Source organism: Oryzias melastigma, linkage group LG23 (genome assembly GCF_002922805.2).
Source record: "Oryzias melastigma strain HK-1 linkage group LG23, ASM292280v2, whole genome shotgun sequence".
NCBI classification, from domain to species: Eukaryota; Metazoa; Chordata; class Actinopteri; order Beloniformes; family Adrianichthyidae; genus Oryzias; species Oryzias melastigma.
The window spans coordinates 1,266,002-1,293,726 of record NC_050534.1 but is presented as its reverse complement, the minus strand read 5'-3'; the positions used below and the strand labels follow the sequence as shown (position 1 = coordinate 1,293,726).

Below are 27,725 nucleotides of genomic sequence, written 5' to 3'. Positions count from 1 at the left end.
AGAATCTACTCTGACAGCTCCGCCCCCAGACTAACACTCAATTTCTCCACAGAGCTAGTGATGATCAGCAGAAAGACGTTCATTTTAGATGCAGAATACCGTATATCTCGATTGTCGATTCGCAGGCCCCGCCTCTCTTTCGCTACATGACAAATCGCTGGTCGTCACTTTTCAAAAAATGTGTTCCTGAGTTAGACGCTGCGTGTGGGAGGAGCTACTAGCTAATGCATTTAGGATGATGTTATAAGAAACAATGTCTGTGGATTTCTCACCTAGAATGTTGATGAATCAGGTTTATTTATTATGAAGAGTTCTACAGGAACATCGATGATCATGTGTACACGTTCGGGTTTATCTGATTATTATTATTATATTACTATATATATATATTATTAAGATTTAAAGTCCAAAAGGCTAAATTACCACTCTTTGTCACACGCCTCAATGTATGAAATTTGCTCCCCTGGGGGAGCGGTGAGCTGCAGACACAGCCGCGCCTGGGAACTATTTGGTGGTTTAACCCCCCAGTCCAACTCCTTAGTGCTGAGTCTCAAGCAGGGAGGAACTGGGTCCCATTTTTAGAGTCTTTGGTATGACTCGGCTGGGATTAGAACTCACGACCTTCCAAATTCAGGATGGACACTCTACCACAAGGCCACTGAGCTGGTTTTCCTGGTACAGGAGGCTGTGTCTGTATGACAGCCTCTTCCACTGTGTTTCTGTGTCTCTGTGGCTGAGCTTGAAGGCTCTCCGTCTAGTGAGGGGGAAAAATAAAATGATGAGACATTTTTCCTTTTTCTTAAATGTCTGGATGAGGCCCAAGCCGGCAGCCTCCGCACCCCACAGCAGATCTCTGTCTGCTGGCAAATCGAGCGAGAGAGTGTATCCCACCTTCATCCAAAAGTAGTCGGATAAACTCTGCAAAACTTTGGATGTTTAAATTTTGGCTTTGCTGCTCGATTCGTGTCTCGTCGCCCAAATCCCGCCGCGATGGCCACCTCCGCCGTGCACATCATGTTGGTGAGAATCCACCTTTAGACGCAACCCCCCCACAACCCCCACCCCCGTCGGGCACAGTCGTGCAGACGCCGCATGTGTGTTGTGAAGCAGTGTAGCGATGGCCGGGCCTACTGAAGTCAGACATGTGGTATGTATATCCATCTTTGAAGAAGTCTGGATGTTTATTTTTGTGGGAGAAATGCAGACACGCTGCCAAAAGCTCTGTGATGACATCATGAAATGGGCGGCACCCAGACGCAGCAGCAGGCGGAGCTCCAGGTAGGAAAAACCTCATTTCATAATTTATTAGTGTTCCAAAGGTAGCATATGATCCTATATATGGATATAATTCACTCTGAAAGGCTTAAGAAAATCATGATATGAAGTCTGTAACTTTTCAACCGTTAACACGATAATTCCAGTAGATTCTGAAGGAGAAAAGCGACTCGACCCGCTTTTCTCCTTCAGAATCTCGTTAAAGATTTTCTGTTTAAGCATCACCGACAAATATGTAAAAATACAAAATTTAATGAGCAAATTCTTCAGTTAAGTAAAATATATATTTTTAAAAAGTTAATTTATTTGATACTTTTCTCTGTTCATACATGTTTTTCAGACATCCATCTACGGTTGTTATGCTCTCCAGAAGCCTGAAGCGATGACATCATTCCAGACTAGATGAGTTGACATGAACGTAGAAGCACACACAAAGAAGGATTTTCTGTTTTATTGTTTACATATGTGCAAAACATCGCTTCATTCAAAGCTGAAATAAATGAACAAGAGAGCTGCAGAACAATCATACACAAAATGTAAGGAAAAATAATGAATTCTGTTTATACACAATTTACAAAATATAATAAAACTTTCTATAAAAACAAAGGTTTCCATTGATCTCCAGCAGCTGCGATGCTGCTTCTCATGTTGACACACTGATGTCCTTTACATTCACTCATAGAAGCCTTATTGCAGAGGAGTCCGTTCAGTGAGGTAGAAAGGTTTCGGGGGTTTGGTTGACCTCTTCATGAAGGCAGAGAGCAGCTGGACTCGGCTAAGTGCTCATCCTGCGCTGTGAGATGCTGTCAGTCCTGTAGCTGTCAAACAGCTGCTCGTAGACGCTGCTCATCTGCTCACAGGACACATCCTTGCCGTCGCTGCTGGCCCGGTCCAAGTCAGTATCTGGGGCAGCGTAGGGGTCTTCATGCAGAGTTATCCCGCTGTGACTGAAGCCTGGATCCTGCAGAGGTCTCCAGGGAGCTTTCCCAAACGTTCCTGAAATACAAATGAGAGCTAAAGGGCTGGCAGCCGCAGAGACAGTGGAAAAAGTTAAGGTTACGTGTCAGCAAAAGCGTACCCATAAATGTGTTGTAGGGAGGGGGGCGATCAGGAGGCACCCCACAGTCAGAGACTTCCACCTCCTCGATGGACGGCCGGCGCTCACTGTGCTGCGGGAAAGGACCGCTAACAGGAAGTGACATCAGGAAGGCAGAAGAGCAGGCGTCGAAATGCTCCGATGTGAAATAGTCCCGTCTTTTGGAGGTGGTCAGGCCGCCGCAGACTGGTCTTTGGCTGACTGGACACCCTGAAGACATGAAAACCGTTAATATGGACCGGGATGTTTCCCTCCAGATCTGGATCTGGTTGAACCAACCTGAGAAGACGTCTGATGGCTCGTTGTAGTAAACGTTATCTGAGCGAAGCAGAGAACCGACTGGACCTTGATAGTTGCAGAGCAACGGATCAATAGCAGCTTCCATGTCTGCTTCACTTCCTGTGTCAAGCTGGCAGAGACCTGTACGGGTCATCAGACCACAGAAGACACTTTAGAACCGGGACCAGTGAAATCTTAAGTGCTTTAAAAGGTCAACAGTGCTTCATTTAACAATGATTGTTCCACATGAAATTAGGTGGAAATGTAAACAAGAAATGAATAAACTCCATATTTATATTACAGAAACTCCAGAATCCTCACCAGGAGTAACTTTTGGGACCAATCTACACCACTATTTATAGAGCTGAAAATATTCAAATGTAAAGACTTACTAGAGCATTCCACCTTAAAACTCATGTAGAGAGCACATCACAGAAGTCTGCCACTAACATACACAAAAAGTTTGAACAAAGAAAGAGCAATCACAACCTGAAGGGACATGAAATGGTCAAAATCAACAAATTCAGATTATGGAATCATTTTGAAAAATCAATAAAGAGTCCAGTTCAATTATTACATTTAACCCTTCTGCTCTCTTTGGGTCCAGATGACTCCACCCACATATTGATGTGTGATTCCTTCCATGACAAATGTGGACAAAGGGGGACAGGATTTTATGTCTGCCATGGACATTAGTGAAACTCAAAAATCAAAGATAGAAAGAAGTTCAGCGCACTGTCTTGTGGGGTCCAGATGACCCCACTTTTAATGTAAACAAGCTAAAGAGAGCAGAAGGGTTAAAGAAACAGTGAAAAACAAATGCTCACACAATATGAATTATAAGGTTGTTGGGAACGGGTTAAAAATTCTGAAGTATTTGGTTTATATTCTTGTTGTTTCTTTTGATGTTTGTTTGTTTTTGTCTGCTTTTGTTGCTTTTACCAGCCGGTTGAACTATTAATGTTACAATACAAACAGACAGATTGTGTTTAACAGCTTGAGTGATTTAGTTCAATGGGGCAGAGACAATAAGTTTTCTTCTGTCTGTCTCCTTTCATGTTCATCGAGGACGAGAGTATTAGGACATTTTTGTTGTGTGGTATGAAAATGAAATAAATAAACTAAAACTGCATGAATCCTGGTTGTTTATGGAGCTGGAACAGATTCTTAAAACACTGTCCGCATGTTTCAGTACGAACAGGTAAACTATGAAGCTGCTCTGATCGATGGAGCGTCATTCAGCCTGGCAGAGTCGTCCCCACTGGGCTCCAACATAAACTGAAAAGGTGAGCAGATTGTTTTGTATTTTATGTGTTACAACTGAACAATATTGAGTTATTGTCAATAAAGTTTGACTTTTCTGTCGTGTTGCTCTCCCTGTAATAAAATTAAACTTGAAGAAGAAAACAGTTCACTAGAAAAACTTTGACCTGCCTCCACTGGGCATTCTGGGTAGTGTAGTAATCCTACAATTTTCCAATTTGTTTAATGTGGCCTTTAACCTGCTGCGCTGAATGGTCTGTAAAATACGGCCCATACTTTGAGGGGAACCGTACATTTACCGTTGGTGTCTTTAGACTGCAGGTAGTAGCCGCTGATGGATGAAGTCATGCACTGATGACTGCTTCCACTCTCAGATGGGATGTACCCGTCCTGTCGGTCAGCCAAAGTCCCCTGGGAGGACAGATAGCTGGGGATATCTGCAGGCAGGTTGGTCTCATCTGAAACACAAAGAGGTTGGATTTCATTTAGAATGGGAGTGAAACCGAAATCAAGGATTTAAGAACTCCATCACTGCTGGTACCTCTGGAGAACCAGGATTATAACGCTCCAAAATGGAGGTTTTCTAGAAATACTGTGGTCAGAGCGAATGATCCTACCTGTGTTTGTGATGCTACAGTCCTCGTTTCGTCGTCGAGTGTGGTAAATGATGACCACCCACACCAGGGACGTCCCGACCACGCAGCACACCACCGCTATGATAACAATCCCGACGGTGGTCCATCCGTCATGGTCAGACCCTACTCCAGTTATGAGGCCGATCCCGACGCCGCCCTGCCCTCCCGAGTCACAGTTGGGGTTTGGGATGACCACCAGCCGCAGGTTCCCTCTCTCCGTCCCCAGAGTGTTTGACATCTCGCAGGTGTACTTTCCCGCGTCGGCTTCTGTCACGTCCACAATGATCAGGAGCTGGTTGGCGGCGGCAAAAAAGTGGCGCTCGGTCACCAGCAGGGGGCTGTCCTCTTTGGTCCAGTTCAGCCTGGGGGCAGGGCTGCCCCCGGCGATGCACTGGAGGACCGCCGTCTCTCCCTTGGCAACGGTGCGATCGATGAGCGGACGCAGAAAAGAGGGTGTTTCTGTGAACCAAACAGCAAACACAGAGGTGAGCGTCTGCCACCCGACAGCAGGAGACACGAGCGTACAGCTCCATCGACACTCACCGAGAACCGTTAGCGTAGCGTTAGCAGAAATAGCCCCGGCTGTGTTCTGAGCCGTGCAACTGTACACGCCAATGTCCTCGGTCTTCACATCCACGATGAAGAAGACGTCGTCCTCTGGCATGACGTGCATGCGGCGTTCACGAGCCGCTGGGAAGTCCGTCCCGCCGTCCTTCTGCCAGGCGATCTGAGGCGACGGATGACCGCCAGCTGCACATTCCAGGCGAGCCGTGGCGCCGGCCCGGACGCTCAAGTCCATGGGCATCTTAGTGAAGGAAGGGAGCACTGGAAGAGAAACAAGGAAGAGGTTTATTAGATTAACATGAACTTCATTTTAAAATGTCAAGTGTGAGGTAGAGGATGACAATGTTTTGGGAATCCCACAGGATTCCTGCGGGATTGGAGTCGTCTCTGCCATTAATCATGGGTGTTGGTTCCACGCACAACAAATTCAACTTTATTTATGTAGCTCAATATCACAAAAACAACTGCCTCATATGAACAGAGTATATGAGAGAGAGCGCGGCAGGTGCAGCAAGAACATCAAGAAAAACGTAAAGGAAATGAGAGACTCTGGAAAAGAAGGAAATCAGGAAGCATTTCACTGTTGATGATGCAAAGGAGGAGAATCTTCTCTAAAACAAACAGATCAGCTCCTCAAAGCTCACACATTTGGTATTTAATGTCAACCTTTACTGTGAAAAAAAGTGTTTTCTTATTTTTTTAAATGGTTTGCACATTTTAAATAGTATTCTGGGTGGCGGTTGCAGTTTTATGTTTTGTGTCACTTCAAATGAGTTTAAGAGGAAAAAGCTAAAACTGATTTTAGTTAAAAGCTGAATTGTGAAGGTCTGGTTCTTGTTTTTATCAGTTATTTGCATTTTTTTATCTGGAGGAAATTTATAACAGCATAAACATATTTACATGAATATAAACAAAAACACATAGTTGTTGATAAATTACATAGAACAACAAAACAAGCTAAAGATCCGTTTAGGAACTGAAAGAGCCTGCTCTTGAATGAGCCGATCCAACAGAACCGATTCTCCAACATGCCTACAATGTAAGTCAATGGACAAATATTACCCAGAAGTCATCAGTGTTTCTAGTTATGGTTTTCCTGCTGAAATCTAAAGTGCAGTGACGGAGAGAATTACAACCCACAGCGAGTGTAAGGACAGAAAACGTCAACCAGTGAAAAGTACAGATGAAATATTCTGTTCCGCTCACAGAAATGCTAACGTGAGCGTCAGTGCAGCTTGTGAAACGCGTCGTCGCAGTGAAGTATGATAGTGATTCTGGGACGAGCGGTCTGCAGACACACAAACCCAGAAACGGCACATTCAGATGACATTTTCTGTTCTACATAATGACTAAAAAAAGACAAAAATATGGGGGAGTTGGGGTACCAGGAGCGGGACGGGGCAGGATTACTCTGTGGTGCTGGGACAGGGCTGGAGTGGAAATCTACTCCGCTGTCCTCCTGTGGAGAGCAGCAGTGTGGCTCCTCCCATTTTCCACTTACTGTGAACCGTGAGCTTGGCTTTGGTGGAGTAGGACGATCCAAAGTGATTGGAGATGACACACTGGTACTTCCCCTCGCTGGAAAAGTCCACGCTGCGCAGCTGCAGAGTGCTGCTGTACTCCGTCACCTCCGTCTCTCCTCCCACTCGGCCCTGCACCCGCAGGTGAGCCTGGTTATGGATCTCGCCGTCGTTCAGCAGCTCGTTGTCTTTCTTCCATGCGAAGGTCATGGGGGAGTCGCTGGAGCTGGCCGCGGAGCACAGAAACGTCACGTTGTTGCCTTTGAGGGCGGACCGGGTCTCGGGCTGCACTGTGATCTGAGGCTTGGGGAAGTCAACTGTGAGGAACAAAAGAAATCCCTGCATGAGCATCGTCACCCTGCGCTACAGGAGCTCCAAATGAGACCGTTTCCTGTTCCCCTTTAACCCCACCAGCTGCTCCAGCATCATCACAGGAAAACCACCATCTGGGTCAGCTTGGAAACAGAATCTCTGGACGTGGCGCTTCCTGGTTCATGTCTGTCAAGATGTTGAGGTGAAGGCATCACTCACCACACACCAGCTCCTCCTGGCCCACGCCGAACACACTCCTGCCCTGCAGCGTCTGCGGGTGGGCGCAGCTGGCGTCCAGGCGGAGCAGGAAGGTTTGCTGAGTCACCCAAACAGGAAGCCACTTCAGATGGCAGTCACAGAGGAGGCTGGACGTGTTCAGACGGCTGGAGGAGACGGTCACAGGTAAAGTCAGGTGTCTGCAGGGAACCATTTGGTGGTTTAACTCCCCAACCCGACCCCTTCATGCTGAGTGTCAAGCAGGGATGCACTGGGTCTCAGTATCTGCGCTTCCATGTGCAAAATGTCCTCAATCGGATCAAAGATCAGATTAGAATAGAACCGTTCACATGGGCCTGAAAAACTTGATCCGATTGTAACAGACGTTTCCATGCGCAACACGGTTGATCAGAGTAAATCATTCTGACATGCACAGAACTGTCTAAAATACCGGAAATCGTCGTAGAGGAAGAAATGGCGAGTTCTGTTATTAACAAACAAAGACGCTGTATAGAGTGAGATGATCCTCTGAGCGGGTTTTCACTATTTTTAATAATATTATAAAGTGACTGTTCGCTCATCATTTTCTAAATCTGTGTGGACAATACAGCAATCAGCATCTGAGCTGCGTGAGGACTGTTCAGAGCGTGGAGCGGCATTCCTGTATTCAAAAGCCTTTATTGGCTAAATGCCAAATTATACAAAACAAAAACTTAAAAGTTAGCTAAAACAGCTAGCATGCAGCTGAAATATTAGCTAAAATCCAAAATAGCCTAAAAAAACTTAGTGAATGCCAAATAGTCCAAAAACCGACAGAATGACCATTTTTAAAACTTTCAAACTGTAACTTTTTAACATATTATGAATAATAAAAAGGCAGGAATATTATTCCAGAATAAATCAACTTAAACCTTAAATAACTTTCAGCATTTTACTCTCCATAAAAATGTTTGGTCAAAATTATACAAGTTAGAAATGAGCACAAGATAACATCGGGTCATTAATAACAATAAAATAAAATGATCTGGAGGGCCGGACAGAATTACCCAGAGGTAATTCATCATAATGCATCCGGCCCCGGGGCCTCGACTTTGACACGTGTTCTACCACAAGGACACTAAGCTGCATCAGCTCTAACGCTCTCTCTACGTAAGAGAATTAGCAACAAGATGGAAGTGTTGTCTTCCTCAGCAGACCGTAGTGACTTCAGAAATAGAGCTGCATGATACCAGGAACACTTACCACGTTAGTCATCAATATCGCCATGACAATACGACTTGTGATACATGAACAAATCAACAACTAATACTTCATTTCCATTTCACTGCAACTGGTTTGTTTAGATAAAAGTCAACTCAACTTCAATTAAACTCCAAGTGACCCTGCATAGGAGGCTGGTCTCTACCATCAAACGGCTCTATCTGATTGGTCAATGCAGTAACGTGTTCTATTTGATTTGTTAAACACTTCACACTGCCAGCAAGTGTGTAAACATTGAAGGTAACGATTTATGGCAGTCTTTTGCAGTATGCTGATGTATCGATGCTCATAAATCTGCAATTTATTGTCCCGTTTAGATCTTCAGTCTCTCTATTACTCAGTTTGACAAAGTCCTGCATTAGTCTGAGGAAGAAAAAACTAAAAACAAGAATACAATTACAGGATGTTTTTATTGTTGTCTGGATGAAAAAAAGACAAATATTAGTAAGTACAGGAGGAGAACGATCAGATACTTCTCCACACGCTGATTGCTTCATCAACACGCCAGGACAAATCTCAGTTCCTGATTCGTTGATGTGACGCATCTTCTTTGTCAAAGTTTAGACTTTTAAATGCTGGACACTCAAATCACATAAAGCCCAAACATGTGGGCGCCTGACACCCACATCTCTGGCCTGCGATTGCATCTGAGCATTGACTTAACACTGAAAGTGGACGTCCCTGAATGCGCAGCTTTAGACACACCGACACTCAAAGGTGAGCACACTTACAGCTCCTGCAGGTTCTTCAGTGGAGCAAAGGCGTCATCCTGGATGGCCATGATGGCGTTCCGACTGAGATCTCTGCAGAGAAAATGACAAAGAAGGAAAAACAAACAGTTGAGGATCAGCTGTGTGCAGTAAGTCTGTAAGGAGAAAACTTCACAAAGGAAAGTCTGGGCTCCAGAACAATAAAACTCTGGGCAGCAGTTTTCTGCGTTAATCAAGAGGGGCCCAACTCCAGGCTGACATTCGACTACGGCTGGGAAAAAGACTCATTTGAATCAAAAGCAGCTGTTCCACACTTACACACCAGCTCTCCTGGTGATCGATATAGTCTGGCACAAACGCTCAGATGCAGCCGTTTTTGGGTTTTTTCTCCCTCTCCACATCAAAGCGGAGGAACAACAGAGGGCCGTTTGGGTGTTCGGTTCTAACAAATACTCTCCGTGTCAAGCTGTGATTCAGCTCGCTCCGTTTACAGCTCGGACGTTTGGAAACAATCAAGGAAACACGACGCCGACTCACAGGTGCTCCAGCGTGTCCAGGCCTGAGAAAGACTTTGCGGTCACGGAGCGGATCCTGTTCCCATGCAGAAACCTGGGAAAAACACATCACTTTGTAGGAATTTGGCTTCTTTTCATCTTTCTTGTGTTTGTTTGTTAGTGTGCTTCATCAGGTCAAACTCACAGTTTCTTCAGGTTATGCAGAGCAGAGAAAGGTCCGTTCATGTCCTCGATGGTCCAAGAGATTTCATTGTTTTTCAAATCCCTGCAAAGGAAACAAAGACGGACATGTTGAAAGAAAACAAGAGAGCTTCTAATGTCAGTAAAACTTGACTGTTTCCTGTGAAAAGCTGAAAATCGACAAAACTTTAAGATTAAGTTCAAAGTCCGTCTTAACAGGAAGTCATTTCATGGCTTCTGCTGCACTTTATAAAGTACTGGGTGTGAGACAGACTTCCTGTGCAGCACGTGGAGAAAACGGTTTATAGGAAAGCACAACGTTTCCTGTGAGTATTCCATGTTTTTAGGTCAATACATTTAAATACAGGAAGGCAAATAAGTATGTGAACTTTGGTGAGTTCTACTAAGAAATCATGGAGGGTCTAAACCAGGGGTCACCAACCTTTTTGAAACTGCGGGCTACTTCATGGGTACTAAATCATACGAAGGGCTACCAGTTTGAAATGATAAATTTGCTTAGTTTGCCTTTAGTTCTATATTATTAATAATGAATAATGATACTTCTCTATGTGAACAAACATATTTCTTAGCATCAATAATGACAACAAGCTAGGAAACAGATATCAATATTCAGAACTTTATTAATCTCAACAGATCTTGTCACATTTTGAGGTAATGACCAAATGAAATGTTTTTAACAAAATTATTAATTATTAATTAATTATAACTGTTATTAGTGGATGTACGCTCCTCAAACGCTTTAATTCAGTCTCATGAACCCATCACTTTATTTTCTTTAAACCTCTGAACAGGTTTATTGACAGATCCCACAGCAGACAAGAATCTGCGCATGGTGCGTTCACTGACCTCTGGACATAAGCGAACAGCCACTCGGCCCAACTCAGTCTTTGTCATTTTTAAACAATCTGCAGCACAACAAATCAGTTTTTCAGAGAACTCTTCAACACTATTTAATCAATTGATTATATCCGGATCAGTGCCGGTGTTCTATGTTTTCTCTGATAAACTGCTTTGTTTTACTGCCGATATCCTGTGCTCAGTGAACGCACCATGCAGAAACACTCGGCAGCTTTGGGTTCTGTTTCCACTATACATGAAACTTTAACCAAATTCTAGGAATTTTTAAAAAACAGTGTCAGAATGATACGGTTTCATAATAATGCGATAAAACACAAATCAACTCACGCGATAAGTCATTTAACAGGGCGATGTGTGTGTGTTTTTTTATTTGATTCACTAAAAAGTAGCATTTGAGTGACGTCACAGCAGTGTGGTGCGCGCGTGCCGCGCTGGCTTGCAGCGAGTCCACTGACAGTCTCAGATGCAAGTCAGAAGTCTGTTCAGTGGTATTTAAAAGAATGTCCAGAACAAGTATTCAGGCTGCCAGCTGCAGAAGTGCGGCTACAGATGAAGCGATTGGTGATTGGTGTTGGTGACCCCTGGTCTAAACGTTTTTATCTGAGCTGCATGAGACATCATCTAAAAATATGGAAATCACATTGTATGGTTTTGTGACTGTTGTGCTATCCTAGGCATGTTTATATTAAAAGTGGGTCATCTGGACCCCATAAGAGAGCACAAGGGTTAAATCTTTGATTCACATGCATTTCACAGCACATCTCCATAAAACATTAAAGCAAACCTAGTTTAACTTGATCTGAAGTACCAATAATAAATAATAAACACAGGTTGCTGTGCTTCGTAGATAAGAACCAGTGATTGTTCTGGCACAGTCTTGCAACATATCGTGACATGTATTGGATTGTGAGATACGTATCGCAATACGTATCACATTGCAGAACTCTCACCAGTACACTAGTACTTAAAACCACTTGCAAAGTCTGACATTCCCACTACATCGGTTAAAAAGTGGTTGTAAATTTGGTTATGATTGACATCCAACTTTGGTCTCAGCAAACAGTTTGAGTGACCATTGAACACCAATTCATCAACATCAAACCAAACATCCTTCTAAAGAAAGCTGTGAGGAAATGGAAAAAGGAGAGAATCGACTCCTGAAGAGTGTGCAGACATTTATCTACCGATCATCAGGAAAACAAAAAGTGAGGCAACAACACAGAAAGCCAAAAATGAAAGAAAACATTTCCTTTGATCCCTCAGCTGTTCAAAAGCTTCCAAACTGGTATTTTACTCCTCAGCATGCCTTCAAACTGCTGATGAGACAGAGAAGGTGTGTGAGGGGGGGTCTGAAGCCCTCCAGCGATCCATGTCCACCTAGGCGCACACCTGCCCTATGGTGACCTGGAGGACGCGGCTCACATGTGGTTCCAGTTAAGTTCTCAACCACGGAAATGTTCCTGCACTTCTGTGGGAACGGGGGGCTGGGAGTGGGGGAGGGGCTGCACGCATGCAGGCCGATGAATGTGGTTGAGATGGGGGATTGTTTTTTCTTCCCTCCCCATGTGCATGGAGACACCTCAGCAGGGTCATTTATTTTTTACGTCCCAGAGACAAATCAGGCAGAAAATTTCCAGTGGTGCCGGGAACGAACTGCTGGTGGGGGTTCAGGCTGGAGAGTCCCAACACTAACAAAAACATTCTCTTTCTGCATAGATCCTTAAGAAACAGGACACCAACTTTGGGTGTTTGAGGTGAAAAACCGAAAGCAAGGAGTTGATCTTTAGCGAACAGCACTCACAGCGTCTTCAGGTTGGACAGGCCGTGGAAAGCTCCGTCTGCGATGAAGCTTATGCGGTTGTTTCCGATGTGCAGCTCGTCCAGCAGACTGAGACCGGCAAAGCTGGACTCCTCCAGTCTACAGAGGCGATTGGAGGACAGGTCGCTGCAGGACCAAAACAGAAAAGCATCCAGTTAAAGTCAGCAGGAAAAAAACAGGTTCTAACAGAGAAACACTTGTTGAAACTCTAAATCGTCTCAAACACAGCACAGCATAGAGTTAGCCTTCTAACGTCTAGAAATCTTTGTGAGGTTTTAAGTCTTAAAGTGTTGCTCTTGTGTGTCAGAAATGTTGTTGTATGAAGTAAAAAAGTTTAAAATAGTCTAATAATAATTTTAATAATGTGTGTGTGTGTGTGTTCACTTTCGGCTTATCCCTTTCGGGGTCGCCACAGCGTAACAGCACCCACTGTTTCGCATCAGTGATTTAGCAGTTTTTACGCCGGATGCCCTTCCTGACACAACCCTGTACTTGAGGGGCACAGGGACCCAGTTAGGCAGCAGCGTCAAGGGTCTTGACTAAGGACCCAATCTGGGTGGGAATCAGTGGACAACCCTGGGAATCGAACCCAGGGTTCCTTTTCTTTAAAAGCGCCTTTCAGGCTCTCAAGGTCGCTTCACAATGAAACAGCTAAAAACAGTCTCTAAATCAGGGATCACCACCCTTGAAACTTAGGGCCACTTCATGGGTACTGAGTCATACGAAGGGCTACCAGTTTGAAATAACACATTTGCTCAGTTTGCCTTTAGTTCTACATTATTAATAATGATACTTCTCTATGTGCAGACACTGATTTCTCACTATAATTATCAACAATGACAACAAGATAGGAAACAGATATTAATTTTCAGAACTTTATTAATCTCAGCAATTGTTACATTTTCAGATGATCGCAAACATTTCATGGAAAAAATGTCTTATTTCCACAATTGTACCATGTTTATCAATGATCTAATGTTAAAGAAATGAACTTACACACTTTTAAACAAAATTCACCACATTTTGAACTAATGACCAAATCTGCAGCATTTTTAACAAAATTAAAGATTTTTGAACTGGAGTAGATCAGAGGTCACCTAAACTTATCCAAAGTTCATTTATCATGAACATGTTTTTAAAGATGTTTTAATTTTTAAATCTATGTAAATGCAAGTATAATAATAAATAAAAAAAAAAACAGAATCAAACTGAATTTTAAACGCAGCTCACAAGTGAGTTGTTCCATTTTTAGAAGAGACCTGAGGGCACCTCGTGGGGTCTTTGGGGTCACCAACCATTGTGATCATCTGAGAGCACAGAACATATTCTACAGCGAGAAAAATGGCCAGATCCTAACCTCATCACCTCAACGTCTGGTGTATTGGGATTTGGTTAATGCTAAAAACCTTTTTTTAATTCTTTCTAAAATGACCAGAGTCAAAGTAATTTAAAATTTGGAACGAAACATTCACGTTTGTCTTAATTAGTTAAATCTTCAAGAAGAATCTGGATTAGTTTGACTTAATGTGACGGCTTCATTAATTGCAACTGTACTTTCGCACAGGACTAGAAAACATTAACTGAGACAAAAGAGTCAAAGATGTGTCTGTGAAGCCAGAATTTATCTCCTGCCTTCACAGTAACTTTAGATCTTGTTTGTAACACACCACACGTTAGCCACGTTAAATATGTATTAGAAGTACCTTGTTTGCAAATTGTAATAAACAAACTGAGATGGCTAAAACAAACAGGATTATGGTTAACTCCCAACCTTGTTAGTAACACAAAAACAAAGTCCAGAATGAATTCATGTTTATTGATTCTGTCATTGTTGGGAAATTGAAATGAAGGATTACAATTTCTCTTTGTAGGGGAAAAACTACTGCAAGCTGGAATATTTGGTATCAGCCTCAATCAACGTGTTAAAGAATCCCAAGAGCAAAATGCTTCAATCTAATACTGCAACACTTTCAACATACGACAGCTTCTGAACAAACCAACAGAAACATGTTTTCTTTCTTGTTTTCATTTGCCCTGACGTGACTTTGTCACACTGCATTCTGGGTAAATATCTTTGCAATATTAAGCTTTTGTTTGAATTTTAGTGAATTCAGCCACAGATCATTTTCATGCTGTTTGCCTGATAAAGCCTGAGCGCCGAAATATGCAATAAACTTTCTTTAGCGAGTCCATATGGGGGTGTTAGTGTGTTCTCCTCTGTGAACTGAGTGCAAAACAAAAAGTCAGCAATTGAAGTCAGCAACAGACCCTTTCACGGTGACGTCAGACAAAATGGCTACAGGGCAGAAAGAAGGAATCTTTGTTCGGGTGGTCTCATTTAGAACAGCAAAGCTGACAGCTGAACACTGTTTGACACAATTTTACATAAATAATAAAAGGCAATTTCAACAGAAAAATGTGCAATATTTATTTTATAAATGTCCTGCTGAACTGTATTCTCATTTCCTCTCTTAGATCGTTCACAAATCTAAATACAAATTTGAATAATCCTTCAATATTGGATGTTTTATTAAAAATATCAACCTTTCATTTAAGCAGATATTATTCTAACAGGTTCTATTTTGGTTTTTGTTATTTACACGTATTTTAATTGCGATCAGCACAAAACTGACAGAAATTCATGTTGTTCACATTTAAAACCTTCAGCAAAGACAAACATTTCTGCATTGCTGTACACATTTTAATCTCTTCCCAGGATAAATGCACTTGTTCTTTTAGAGGATAATTGTAAAACAGGAATGATTTGGTTCAGTAAAAATGTTCAGAGCAGCTATGGAGCCACATACTTTCAGCCTTCAAAATAAGACCGGCCAAGTAAAAAATAATCATCTCTGGGTGATCGTATTTTATAACATTACGTGGAAATAGTCACTTTCATTATTTTGTCAACAGTTTTAATTACTTTGATCATTTTTTTTCTTTTTTTTCCCCACAGATCAGACACAGTTATGAACAAAATCAAAGAGGAGTGATGTTAGAACCACGGCTGAGCTAACAGCAGCTCACTGACCGCAGTAGAAAACTTTTGACTTTAATGTCAGACACGCTGGAATTGTCTGACTTTTGATCTGTTTACAAGGATTATGTGAAATTTAGGAAACTTTTAACTGGTGAGAAAAGATCTTCTGCAGCTCCACGTCTCATAGCCAAAGCTAAGTATAGCGCTAGCATTAGCGTTAGCACAGATAAAAGAATAAAATCATAATTACCATAATAATCAAACAAGCAGCATTCACTGCAGTACCTGTAACTTTCGTCTAACTTTAACCGGGTTATCAGAGAGAAATAATCCACGACTTGTTTAATCTCATCCAGAGGAATTTGTGGATCAGCTGAGCTGCAGACAGGATTACTGACATTTGAACTCTGATTTGTGAACAATCTCAGAGGAGGTAACGAATACAACTAGGTAGGACATTTATAAAATAAATACTGTACACATTTCAGTTACAATTGGTAAGGCTACCCAATATGATTTATGTAAAATAGCTTTAAACAGCGTTCAGCTGTTAGCTTTGCCGCTCTAAACCGGAGGCGACTCTGCACTTGACGTGTGATGTGTGGCGTCACGTGAAAAGGGTCGATTCCTGCAGCAGAATGTGCATCATTTGTGAACCTTAGGTAAGATTTAACTCAAATTCTGTGGAATTTACAAATGTGAAGTTTTTGATTTCTCCCATTTTCACATGAAAACAACCTTTCTCAAGCATTGAAAAAACAAACTCTTTGCTTTCCATTTTATTGACTGATGGTAGCAAAATAGTTAACTGAAGCTGTTTTGAGATGGATGAATGAACTGGACGTTTGGTATTCCAACATAACCAAAGAGAAGATGAGAAGAATTCCAATGGCCGGACACGGCCTGGAAACAGCTTGTTTACTCTCAGCTTTCAATGAAAAGAGACGGAAGTTTAGAAAAAGTTAAAAAAAAAAGAAAAAAGTGGACCATTTATGAAGAGGCTTCAGATGCAGCAAACAGCGAGCCGGCCACAGTCATAAACAACAACCACAACAAAGGAAAGTGGATGTGTTCCAGGAACGCAGCCTGATAAGTCCTGGAGTTTGTGTTCAAGTTCAAAGCAAAAAGAGGAAAACTATCAAGGGAATTCACCATGACAACAGCAGAGAGGGGGAAGCTCGGAGAGGGATGTTCAAGGCTCCAAAGACAGAAAAACGTAGGCGGGTGTGTTCATACTGTTTGGTGGAGTGGAGTGTGTGTGTGTGTGTGTGTCCAGGCAGAAGTGCAGCGTGAGGACAGGCCAACACACAGAAGTGTTGAGAGTTCAGAGAGCGAATGGAAAGTGGGGAGGGAACAACAAGAGGCTGGGGGGGCAGACTCACAGCTCGCTAAGCTTTTGGCAGAACTCCCAGGCCTCGGGTTCGATGGCGCCGATGGCGTTGTGTCCGAGGTGGAGGTGCTGCAGAGTCAGCAGCCCGTACAGCCAGCGTTTCGTCACCACCGTCAGGTTGTTGTTGTCCAGTTGTCTGCGCGCCACAAAACCACGTTTTGAGGAGTTCACGCCAAAACAGTGGTAGTCGCTGGGTAAAATTTGCTTACAGGACTTCCACGTTCTCCAGACCCCAGAAGGCGCCGTCCATCAGCCGGCTCACGCCGTTTCTCTGCATCTTCAAGGAGCGAAGAGACTGAAGACCCAAGAAAGTCAGGCCTTCCACGTGGCGAATCCGATTCCGGCTCAGATCCCTGGAAAAGGAAAAATACAAGACACAAATTCAAAGTTCAGGAGAAAGATTTTTTGTTTTTTCTAGTTTTTGTATTTTTTTCTTAGGAAGAACTTGAAGTTAATTAGCATTATTTTACAATTTTACAATTTTACAAGTAATGCTATTTATCTAGTTCATAATTACATGAAATAGTTACAGTTTTAAAGTTTTAAAAATGTAGTTTTAGAGTGTTCATCTGTTTTGCCCGCGAACTAAAGTGTGTTTTTAATTTGGGCTCCTGTGTGATTGAGTTCCACACTTAAAGCCTTTAAACTGAACGGAGGTTTCCTTCTAATCTCCTGAGACAAACCTGTGTTACTCTCTGAGCAGTCAGGAGGAGATACCACGGTAAAATAAATTGCACAATGATTCTCAGACAAAAACATTCAATCTAACACCTGAAACGTCCACTGCCCCACAGCCCAAGGGCTCCTCAGCACAGTGTGTGGCCCAGATCTGTGCACTTTCAGGGGAAGCATGAAAAGCTTACAGGTGCTGGAGGCTGGGCAGCTGGAAGATCTTGGGCGTAATGGTGGACAGGCGGTTGCGGTTGAGCTTCAGAACCTGTAGCGTGCTGGACAGGTTGGCGAAGCAGCCCGTCTCCATCGAGGAGATCCGATTGTTGTTGAGAAACCTGAAACGCGTTGAAGACAGGATGAGGAGGAGCCGACACCGGGAGGTGCCACACAGCAGAACCAAAAGCCCAGTCCTCACAAGTTCTTGAGGGGCAGAGCGGGGAAGGAGCCCGCCTTCATTTCCACTATGTTGTTGTAGCTGAGGTCCAGCGTTTCCAGGGAGAGGAAGGGCCTGAGCTGCTCCTGGGAGATCCTGGCCATCTTGTTGTTTGCTCTGAAAACACAGACACCATTGCTTCAATAAATTGGAAAAATAGCCACTATTTGGCGAGCGCTGCAGCAGAGTTTCAGGTTCCCGGATAGACAAACAGCCAAGTCCTTAAATTAGGCTGAGGAATGAAGAAAATGACAAACTCACACGCTCGCTGACCCTGTTTGCATATTTCCCAGAAGCCAACAAATTGTCGTATGCGATTAATGTCACTGCTCGTCTCTGCAAACAACCTTTAGCTGTGGCCATGTGTTATTTTGTTTATAAGGTAATTACCAACAAGGTATTTAAAAACGTAACCCACCAATTACTCAGCTGATGAATACCATTTGCTCAGTGAAAGCATGCCTCGGCAGAGGCCAGCAATTTCCTGAGCTACACGCCTCCTAAATTGCAGTGCGGGGACTGCTTGGTTATAAACAGAGTCGTACAGTGCGCTCTTTGTGTTTGACGTTTCGGCAGCAGGGAGAGTGGATGGCGGGTGGAGGGAAGAGGCTGCTGCACCCGACTGCAGCCGCTAACACCCCTCTACTCCTGCACCTCCACGCCGGGGAAGGAGCTCAAACACGGAGCGGTAAAAGTGACGAGCTGAAGGCGGACATCAGTCAGAATACTACTGACATGAGGGTTTTCATGTACCTTTTTATCTAAGCAGCATTTAGGTCATCAGATTGAAGAATTGGCATTTTTAGAAAAATACAAGAAGAACAAAAGGTCAACAATAACAGGACTCATTAAAGGAATGGAGCAGTACTCCCAGCATGCAATAGTAGTACGCTGCAAAAACACAGAAACAAACAAAAGTGCTAAAGACTAACAAAGGACAGGGAGGGTTAACCCTTCAACACCAGAGCTTCAGCTCCAGGTTTACATTCTTTTGACTAACGTAACTCTTCTACTGTTTATGCAATCATCATTGCATCCTTAAGTGAAGAAAAGCAGCCGAGCACTGAAATGAAACTTGTTCGGTAGTAAAGTAATTATGCAGTTGACATCAATCAGCTTTTTCTGTGGCAAAAAAGCAGCTTTGCACCAATGTGCAAAATTACTTTAGAAAGTTATTGGATACATGACGTTAATTAGGACAACCAATTTAAGTTCACTTTAAAACATTTATTCTACCTTAAGTTAATAACTAAGAGCAAAGTGAAATATTTTTTTTTAAATTAAGCAAATAAAGTCCTCCTTTGTTCTCCCATGACAAAAGGGGACAGGATTCTGTCTGCCACAGACACCAGTGAAGATACAAATCCTTGAAAGAAAAGTTCAGCACGCTGTCTTGTGGGGTCCAGATGACCCCACTTTAATGTAAAGACGGCGAGGATAACACAAGAGTTAACAAAGCAAGTAAAAAAGAAAATAAAACCTCCCAAAATGATTTTGTTTGGAAGGTAACTTGGATCTGTTATTGATCAGACACAGTTTAGCTTAGCCAGGCTTCATAAAGTGAGTCAGGTTTATAGCATAGCCCACATCAGAGATGATCACTAAACAGGTCAAAGCAACAGAGCTCCTCGTTTGTTTGTGTCAGTTACAGGGTTCTGCTCTAAATGTTTAAATCTGTTCAAAAATGTAATCCTCCACCTTTATTCTCAGAGTCCCTACAAGAGTCTCATATCTGTCCCAAACTCGTCTCAATATGGCCACCATGGAAAAAGTGCAACTTTTCAACAAGTGGGCTTAGTAGGAAAAGAAAAGAACAAAGGAAAACAAACTCAAATGTTTTCACTAACTAATGCCATGAACTTCATAAAATACTTTTCATGATCAATTTGATCAATTAAAAAATTACACAAAATGGATCTGTCTGCTATGAAAAATCCAAAGAGGAAACAGACCTTTATTTTATTTTGGGATGGGGGCCGACATGAATTCTCCACAATAACGAGCAACGGCATCCTCTAGTTTCCAGCTGAGCCCACCTGAAATCCAACTGAATAAAACTTCTCCCAAAGAAACGTTTTCATATTTTAACAAACACAATAAAGAAAATATTTGAGAAAAAAAAGAAAAAGCTAAAAAAAAACAAAAAAACAGAATTCCAGAAAACATGTCAAATAGACAGCAGAGCTCCTAGGAGAAAAATTCTTATTTTTTGGGCTGCCTGGAAGCTGAATCCACATAAGACAGATCACTTTATGAAGCTGTGAGGTCTGTGATGTTCCTCTATCAACAGAAACTCTTCATATGTAGCCCAAAGCTATATGTGACTTTAGCCTGGATTTGTTTGTATTTTCATTCAAAAACATGTTGATTAGTTTGTTGACAAATTTTATTCTTGCTGTTTTTATAAAATTACACATAAAACTTTAATTCTATGTTGTAAAAACAATTTGTTAAACATTTTTGGGATTTCCACAGGAAAATGAACCCCATTTTTATAGACGGAACTTTCTGTTTTTGTATGATTTTATGTCTAGTGTGTGAATATATTGTAGAAAAATGACTAAATAAAAATGTATAGTCACATTGGAGATGTTGTGCTGATTAAAATGATACCAGATGAGCAGCAGGTAGTCTTTCAAATTGAAAACACAGAGGTATATTTAAAAGTAGACAAATCCTGAGTTTTAGGTTCCAAATGATTCAAATTAAATGTTCTAAATGTACTATTTTGCTTGTGATTTCATATTGTAATTCCTTGCAGATAATAAGTTGCTGGCAAATATTTTAACTAAAAAATATTTTTAATTGTGGTTAATCGCAATTAATTGTATCCAGATTGCGATTAACTAGTTATTTTTTTTTATTGATTCCCAGCCCTAATTTAAATTAAACTAACTTTTGTCTGTTGAAACCTTACACAGAAAGAACATTTAATTCTGACCGAGTGTGTCGATTCAGAACCACCTTCATAGTTGGAAAACTAGCTGCTTTTCAGAGACATGGAGTTTAGATGTAATTATTCTTCCAACAGAATAATCTCTGCTCACCAAAGTGCAGCCAGGATGGTTTGTGTTGCACCTCCTTTGTTTTTTCTGCATCAGTTATGTAGAATATAGTTGTCACAGAAAACAATTCACTGAATCCTCTAAAAAAATAGAAAAATGTAACAAAATCCTAAAGTGTGCCGTAACTCAGCTACAAGGGGGGCATTGTAAAACACATTAGCTTGAATCCCAATAAGAAAAATGGCACAAGGAGGGCTTTTGTTGGAGGATTTGCAGGGGGCTCTCCATGCACCACCGCCCTCGGCTGCCAACTAAAGTGCAGCGCACCACCTGGATCTCAGTTTTCATGTTCTCCTGACCGCCTGGTCTGTCTGGGGGGACAGAAACAGTCCGTCTGGTTTTCTCAGGAGTAACAGAGGATGATCCAAAGACTTCCCTCCTACAGATCCTCAACTGAGCTGAGACTGGCACAGAGAAGACTCCAAACAACCAATCATCGGGATACAAGATATACAAACCAAACAGCAGGTTCTGTGCTATACTCTTCAGGAAAACCATAGGTATATTTTTATAAACCCCTTCTGTGTTTGAAGACAAACTTTACTTCTACAAATGATTTTACTATTTTTACACCGGCCTCTGCAATAAAATGTTTAAACGACCACTTCCAATGAAAGTTAAAACTCTCGCATTCATGCATTTTAATTCAAAAAAGTGGCAACCATTTGAAAATTGATCAAGAAGGAGAAATTCATGATTGTAGTTTGTGTCGATGACACCAAGTCTTTAATTATCAGAATAGAGCTGTGAAAGAAAAAGTCTGGATCGAGATTCGCCAGATTTACACCACTTTGACACTTCACACCAAAACTCTTCAACCACGAGTTCATGTGCTAGATAGTGACAGTCCAGTGAACACTGCACACTAAGGCCCGATCCGAATTCTCCCCTTCTCCCTCTCCCTTAGCCCTCCCCCTTCGTTTATCCCTCCATGTTTGATCCAAACGGAGGGTGATGAAAAAACAGTGTCTAATATTTCGGACGTGACTTTCGTTCAATGATGTCATCAATATCACCGGTCCACTGGCGTTAGCGCGGAGCTTCCAGCGCTTGAATATACATAAAAGCAGTTTTATAACATTAAAAAGGTCACGCCTAAGAAACCTAAGAAATACTAAAGTTTCTCGAGGTTTCATGTCATAACTGTTAAAAACAACTGTTTACAGAAGGACTGCATTCTTGTGTATGACTGACTATACTCAAAAATAGTGGTGTTCCCAAATATCGATCTTGCGATATATCGCAATATCTAGTCCTGCGATCGATTCTCGATGGGTTCTCATCAAGTATCGATCTTATATTTTTAATTTGAAGAGGCTGTTGTGCCGAGCGTCTGAGTCGCGTGACGGAACTATTGAGCAGCTGGGCGCTCTGCGTCGGACATTTAATAGCGATGCACGCGCTCATTCGGGAGAAGCACCGGTGAGATACAGGCTCTTTAGCGCGTGTGTGAAGCATGTCTACCTGTCAGCATTTATCCTCCATCTGTAGGAGATCCAGCCGGTAAGAAGTTACTTCATCTGAGCGCTGGAATGACCGAGATCGCTAAATCAGTGCACTGTGGGAACTAGGCGCGTGCTTCACAAGTGTTTGTGTGTACTTCAGGTACACTCGGGATTTTGGTTTTCATGCACTTGATGTTTGACCTGCGGGTGTACGGTGTAACTTTAGTAAATTTATGGTGTGAAGTTTTCAAATGAATGTAATTACTTTTTGCTAATGTTCCTTTAAAATCATTCTTAAATAAAAGATGTAGGATTTGATGTATGAACTTAAATAAAAATGTAAATAAAATAAAGTACATGAATTCACTGTAAAATTAGGGAGGTTGCCAATTAATTGAAGCACTTACACTTATATAAATTATTATTGATTAAAGTTGTTTATTGCTATTCTGTAATATAATTTGAATTTGTAAATATTTATTGCCATTATTATGTGTGTTATAAGGTTTTTACCTAACCAAATTGAAAATAGATAAAGGTTGGAAAAGTAATCTCAAGTGATAGTCTGAGTAAATTAGCCTTCAATTTTGGATGCTCAGCCCTTTTCAAATGTGGGAAAAGTCTATCTATACAAGCTAACTCACATGCACATACAGGCAAGATACATCAGACCCACAAACATCACTGACTGAGTAGAGGTGAGCAGGCAGGTGTGTTCAGGTAACTCTATGCTTCCTAGAATGTACCATGATGAACCCTGGCCTGAACTGTACCCATACACACAGGGGCGACAACTGTAAGACCCCCCCTCCCCCCCAGGCCACACAACTGAAAAAAGAACTCAAGAATCTCCAACCCCCAGAAAACCAGATGCCAGCTATCCAGAGATAGGACCAGAGAAACCAGGGCTGAAGCCTCCACCATCGGTTCACAAGAGTAAACAAACCCCAGGACGGGCCCCTGGATGTCGGGGCTCCAGTCCTAGATTCTGCATGGCCAAAGGCCAACCCACTGCACTCCTCAAGAGTGGAGAACAGCCCACAACACCGTCTCCAGAGGTGATCAGAGCCACCATGAAGACGTCTGCAAGACGCCCCCAGCAGTTCAATAGGGAAAGCCCTGTGAGGGACAAGTCAAGCCCTGAAGGTACCCCCCCTCCCCAAATACCAAACCCCCTCAAGGTGCAGCCCACCTGTAGCAGGCCCCAGGACTTTTGTGAAGTTTAGAGGAAGCCAACCAAGAGTTAATAAAAATTCCTTAGGAATCAAGCTAAAGATCTACTGCTGGGGGTGCAACGGATCACAGATAATCCATGATCAAAGATGGATCAGAGGCCATGGTTCAGGACACACGTGTACCGCGGACCACCCCAACCCTCCCCCCACGCGCGCACACCTCACGCTCACATAATTTCAATCAATGGTACGTTCACATCAAATGGAATTTGAGTCAAACTCATGTACATGTCTTTGTTTTAACAAGCGCTGAAGTAACTGCTTCACGGTTATCCTAAAGTCTGTTCACCTGAAGCTCCCGCTGCATGTGGGAGGAGCTTACGTCAAAAACTTCTCAACTTCATCATGGAGGACGTGGATCGACAGATATCAGGTTCATTTGATTTGAAGAGCTGAATAAAAGCATCAGTACAGGTTTCCATTTCTGGGTTCAGAGAATCTTCCAGTTAAGGTCAGCAGCTGACCTCCACAGGAGAAAGCCGCTCTGTAACGGACTAGCCTGTACAGTCAGGGGATGACAGTATGGCAAGCCAAAGAGATCAAAAATCACCAGGAAAAGCGAGCACGGCAGTGTCATGTTTTACAGATAACATTTATTGTTTTAAATATTTAAAGCTTCCCACAGTTGGTTTCAATAAAACAATTGATACCAAAAAATAATTTAAGTTATTTTTTACTGCGTTATTTATGATTCATTTAGACAGTAGGCGGGTGGGATGAGAACATTTGTATTTTAATGGGAACTCCAGATAGGTTTGGTATTCTCTAAACTATTTCTAAACATCTTCTCTCAGTTTTTGTATATTTGGTTTAAAGATGTGAAAATGTAGTCAGAAGATTAATGTTTCAGTATTTTGTTATTGTTCAAAGATGTTTTGTTTTAATAAATAGGCATCAATGAGCAAATGTTTTGATGTTGTATATATATAAATAGGCTATTGTGTGCGTGAAGTACTTATGTTTTGTTAAATAAATGTTTTGAAAAATTTCCAAAAATGTATTTAGCTTTAATCTTGTTGTTTTTTGCTGTTTTTTTTATGTCTTACTGATTTAAAATTTGATCTGAACTGTGACCCTAAAACCGTGACCCTAAAACCGTGACACAATGCCAACCGTGAGTTTGTGATCCATTACACCCCTATCCAAACACGACACCAGCACTGCTGATGTCGAATGCGTGGAAAATAGAGCTGGGTTGATAAAATCCATTAATCAATTTGAATCGATAAAAACTTAATAGATCAATAGTCAATTTATAAAAATATAGATTGATTAAGCACATAAAGCTAAAGTCTGCTAGCTAACGTTTATGCAATTTCCCATAGGAAGGATAATACTAACGCTTGGTCGACCTAAACATACATTACTGACTAAATTAACATCTTTATATGAATTTTACAAACTCTTTTAAGAAAATATTTTTAAGGTAACCGTTTGTGGTCTAAAACATTATTTTTTCCTCATACTGTCTTCTTCTGGAATAAGGTTCACTTCCATAGCGTGATCTCCACCTAGTGGTCAAACTGAAACGTCCTCCAGGAGAAGCAGAACAATGTTTCCAATGTTAATGATCTGAACATTTTAGTTAGAACTTCTCCTTTAGAGAATCCATGTAACACTGGATGATATTAACAATCTCATTATTTCACTGATACATTTACAGTACGTAAACTGGATCAGATTAATATGAATATATTCAAAACATATAGTAGATTATTCATGTAATTCTAAAGAAATGTGTATAAATGTGCAAACTGTAAAAACTCAAAATTCAATTGAGAATATCAAAAGAATCGAAAAAAAAATTGTAATCGAATCGATCCTGGCTCTTGTGAATCTAATTGAATCGTTTCTGAATAATATATTCAATACCCATCCAAGTCAATAAATCATTAGTGTCCATCTACACCCGTTTTAAAAAGTTTATTCTTTCTGTCAAAAACTCTAAGGAGCTACTAATAGTTCTAAGGGACGATGATTCTTAAACTGAAACTCAAAGACGTCTCGGCCGTGGAGCTTGCCAACTTTCGTGCTTGTGGTATTTCCTTTCAGAAAAAGTTTTCAGCTGGAATCAGAAGCTTTGCCCTCTCTGCTGCGGCGCCTGAGACATAAACCAGCGCTGCCTTCGCAGTTCAGACGCTGTAGTAAATCCAAACACTCGCCAGTTTTCAACGCCAAACTGAGCATTTTCTGTCCAAAGTGAAACGGTTGACGAGCGGCAAACAAACGATGGAAAACTTCATTAGCAGCAGCTGCTTATCGCTTGGAGGTTTATTCTGCAAGTGTCATGGGAGGATCACAGGAAGGACTTCTGTATGGGTTTGTGATCCCATCCTCAGCAGAGCGCGGCCCTTAAGAGCTTCACCTCGTCCTAATCAGACCTGGAATCTGTGCAGTCATTTGTTGAATCCTCCTTGAACACGGGCAGAGGGATTTGGCAGCGGCGGGCCCCACCCCCCAACACCCCCTCCATAAATTCCAAGGAAATTGTTCAATTAATTAAGATGATCACAACTCAATTGCTACCAGCTGCAGGGTTTTGCCGTTTGTTTTTACTCTGAGCAAAGGGGTCAGAGAAGTCGGCGAGAGCTGCCGCTCTGTCTGACTGGCTGTTTGAATAAGTGGTATTTGATACCCTGAGGCTCTTTTTTCCCCTTTACAACCCTCCCAGCTTCATGAAACTGAAGGAGGGAGAAAAGTCCTGGAAAAATGTTCCACTGGAGGAAAAAAAATAACAGAAAAGCAGCAGAGCTTCATCTGAAGGGAGAGAGGAGCAACCAACAAAGACGGTGAAAGAGAGCAGAGGCGTCAGTTTCATGGGGTTTTTCCACAAGATGACAGCAGATCCAGGGATTCTTAGTGAGGTTTCTGGTTCGACACAGAACCTCTTCATTTTAAAAGTGGCATTTTACGGGCAACGTAGCTGTTAGCCAAAGAGCAAATTGTTGTTTTTTTTTTTTTTTAAATAAATTGTATCCAAATCAATTTTGGAGGGAAAATGATCAAAACTGTTGCTTTCTGTGACCTTTCTGAGCCATTTTACAAACTCTCTGTCATTGTAATAAGACGGAATCAAAGCCATGACTCCTTAGATGCGACAGAATTTCAAACTTTGCTGGTGTTAGAGTGGAGGATGCTGAAGACAGGCTTAGATGGAGGAAACTGATTCGCTGTGGCGACACCTGAAGGGAAAAGCCCAAAGGAAAAGAGGAAGAAGAAGTTTTAATCTGGAAAAACAAAAAAAAACTTGTGTTTTTTTTTTTTTAGTAAGACTTTCATTATTAAAAGTCTAATAAGGTTTTTTCAATCAGTGGTTGGGGGATAGTCCTCCTAAGACAAACTTGATTTTGGAATAAAAACGAGCCATTTTAAATCACACACTGGATTGTATAATGACTGAATTACACAGCTTCATAAACTTGTTTGTTAAATGTTGAACAAACAGATCAACTCTCTTTTCATGCTGGTTAATTCACATAATTTTCAACTGTATGCTGCACATAAAATCCTTTAGTTTTCTCAAAAGTTTGCCTTATATTTCAATTGCAGCTTTGGAAAATAAAAGTGATTTCTAATGTTACATCAGTGTTTTTCAACTAGTGTGCCGTGAGAGATGGTCTGGTGTGCCGCGGGAAATTACCCATTTTCACATATCTAAAACATTTACCATCACTATGGTATCAGCTCTGTGTTCATCCAAACGGCCCTGATTTAACACTCAATAGTTTTGAATATGCAAGATGGTAAAATAAATATTTCTTTGATTCTATAAATGAATAATCAGAATGATATTACCGCAATCCAGCCACAAAACTATCCTCAACCTCAGCTTTTAGAAAAGTCCCGCCCCCTTCAACTGTCTCCGCCAATCATTGTTGGAGTCTTGATCACATATCATCAATCTGACCAATCAGAAGTGGTTAACGTCCTCACTTCCTTGTTCTGATTCGGCTCATAAAGTCTCTCAGTTCCAACAAAAATA

At 41.8% G+C, this 27,725-nt stretch overlaps 1 protein-coding gene across 1 annotated transcript in view; it reads right to left on the bottom strand.

Moving 5' to 3' along the window:
• Positions 1-1,710: 1,710 nt before the first annotated feature.
• The window catches only part of lrig3 (leucine-rich repeats and immunoglobulin-like domains 3), a 36,510-nt gene continuing 10,495 nt past the window's right edge, over positions 1,711-27,725 (bottom strand). Inside the window, exons 4-19 of the mRNA XM_024294663.2 lie at positions 17,981-18,115; positions 17,757-17,900; positions 17,103-17,246; positions 16,886-17,029; positions 12,506-12,649; positions 9,830-9,910; positions 9,668-9,739; positions 9,152-9,223; positions 7,164-7,327; positions 6,614-6,949; positions 5,092-5,373; positions 4,531-5,007; positions 4,213-4,371; positions 2,651-2,791; positions 2,354-2,581; positions 1,711-2,271 (exon numbers count right to left, since the gene is read on the bottom strand). Coding sequence (XP_024150431.1) covers positions 2,051-2,271; positions 2,354-2,581; positions 2,651-2,791; positions 4,213-4,371; positions 4,531-5,007; positions 5,092-5,373; positions 6,614-6,949; positions 7,164-7,327; positions 9,152-9,223; positions 9,668-9,739; positions 9,830-9,910; positions 12,506-12,649; positions 16,886-17,029; positions 17,103-17,246; positions 17,757-17,900; positions 17,981-18,115 — 2,944 coding nt within the window. The 3' untranslated portion in view covers positions 1,711-2,050. The remainder of the gene's footprint in view (positions 2,272-2,353; positions 2,582-2,650; positions 2,792-4,212; positions 4,372-4,530; positions 5,008-5,091; positions 5,374-6,613; positions 6,950-7,163; positions 7,328-9,151; positions 9,224-9,667; positions 9,740-9,829; positions 9,911-12,505; positions 12,650-16,885; positions 17,030-17,102; positions 17,247-17,756; positions 17,901-17,980; positions 18,116-27,725) is intronic.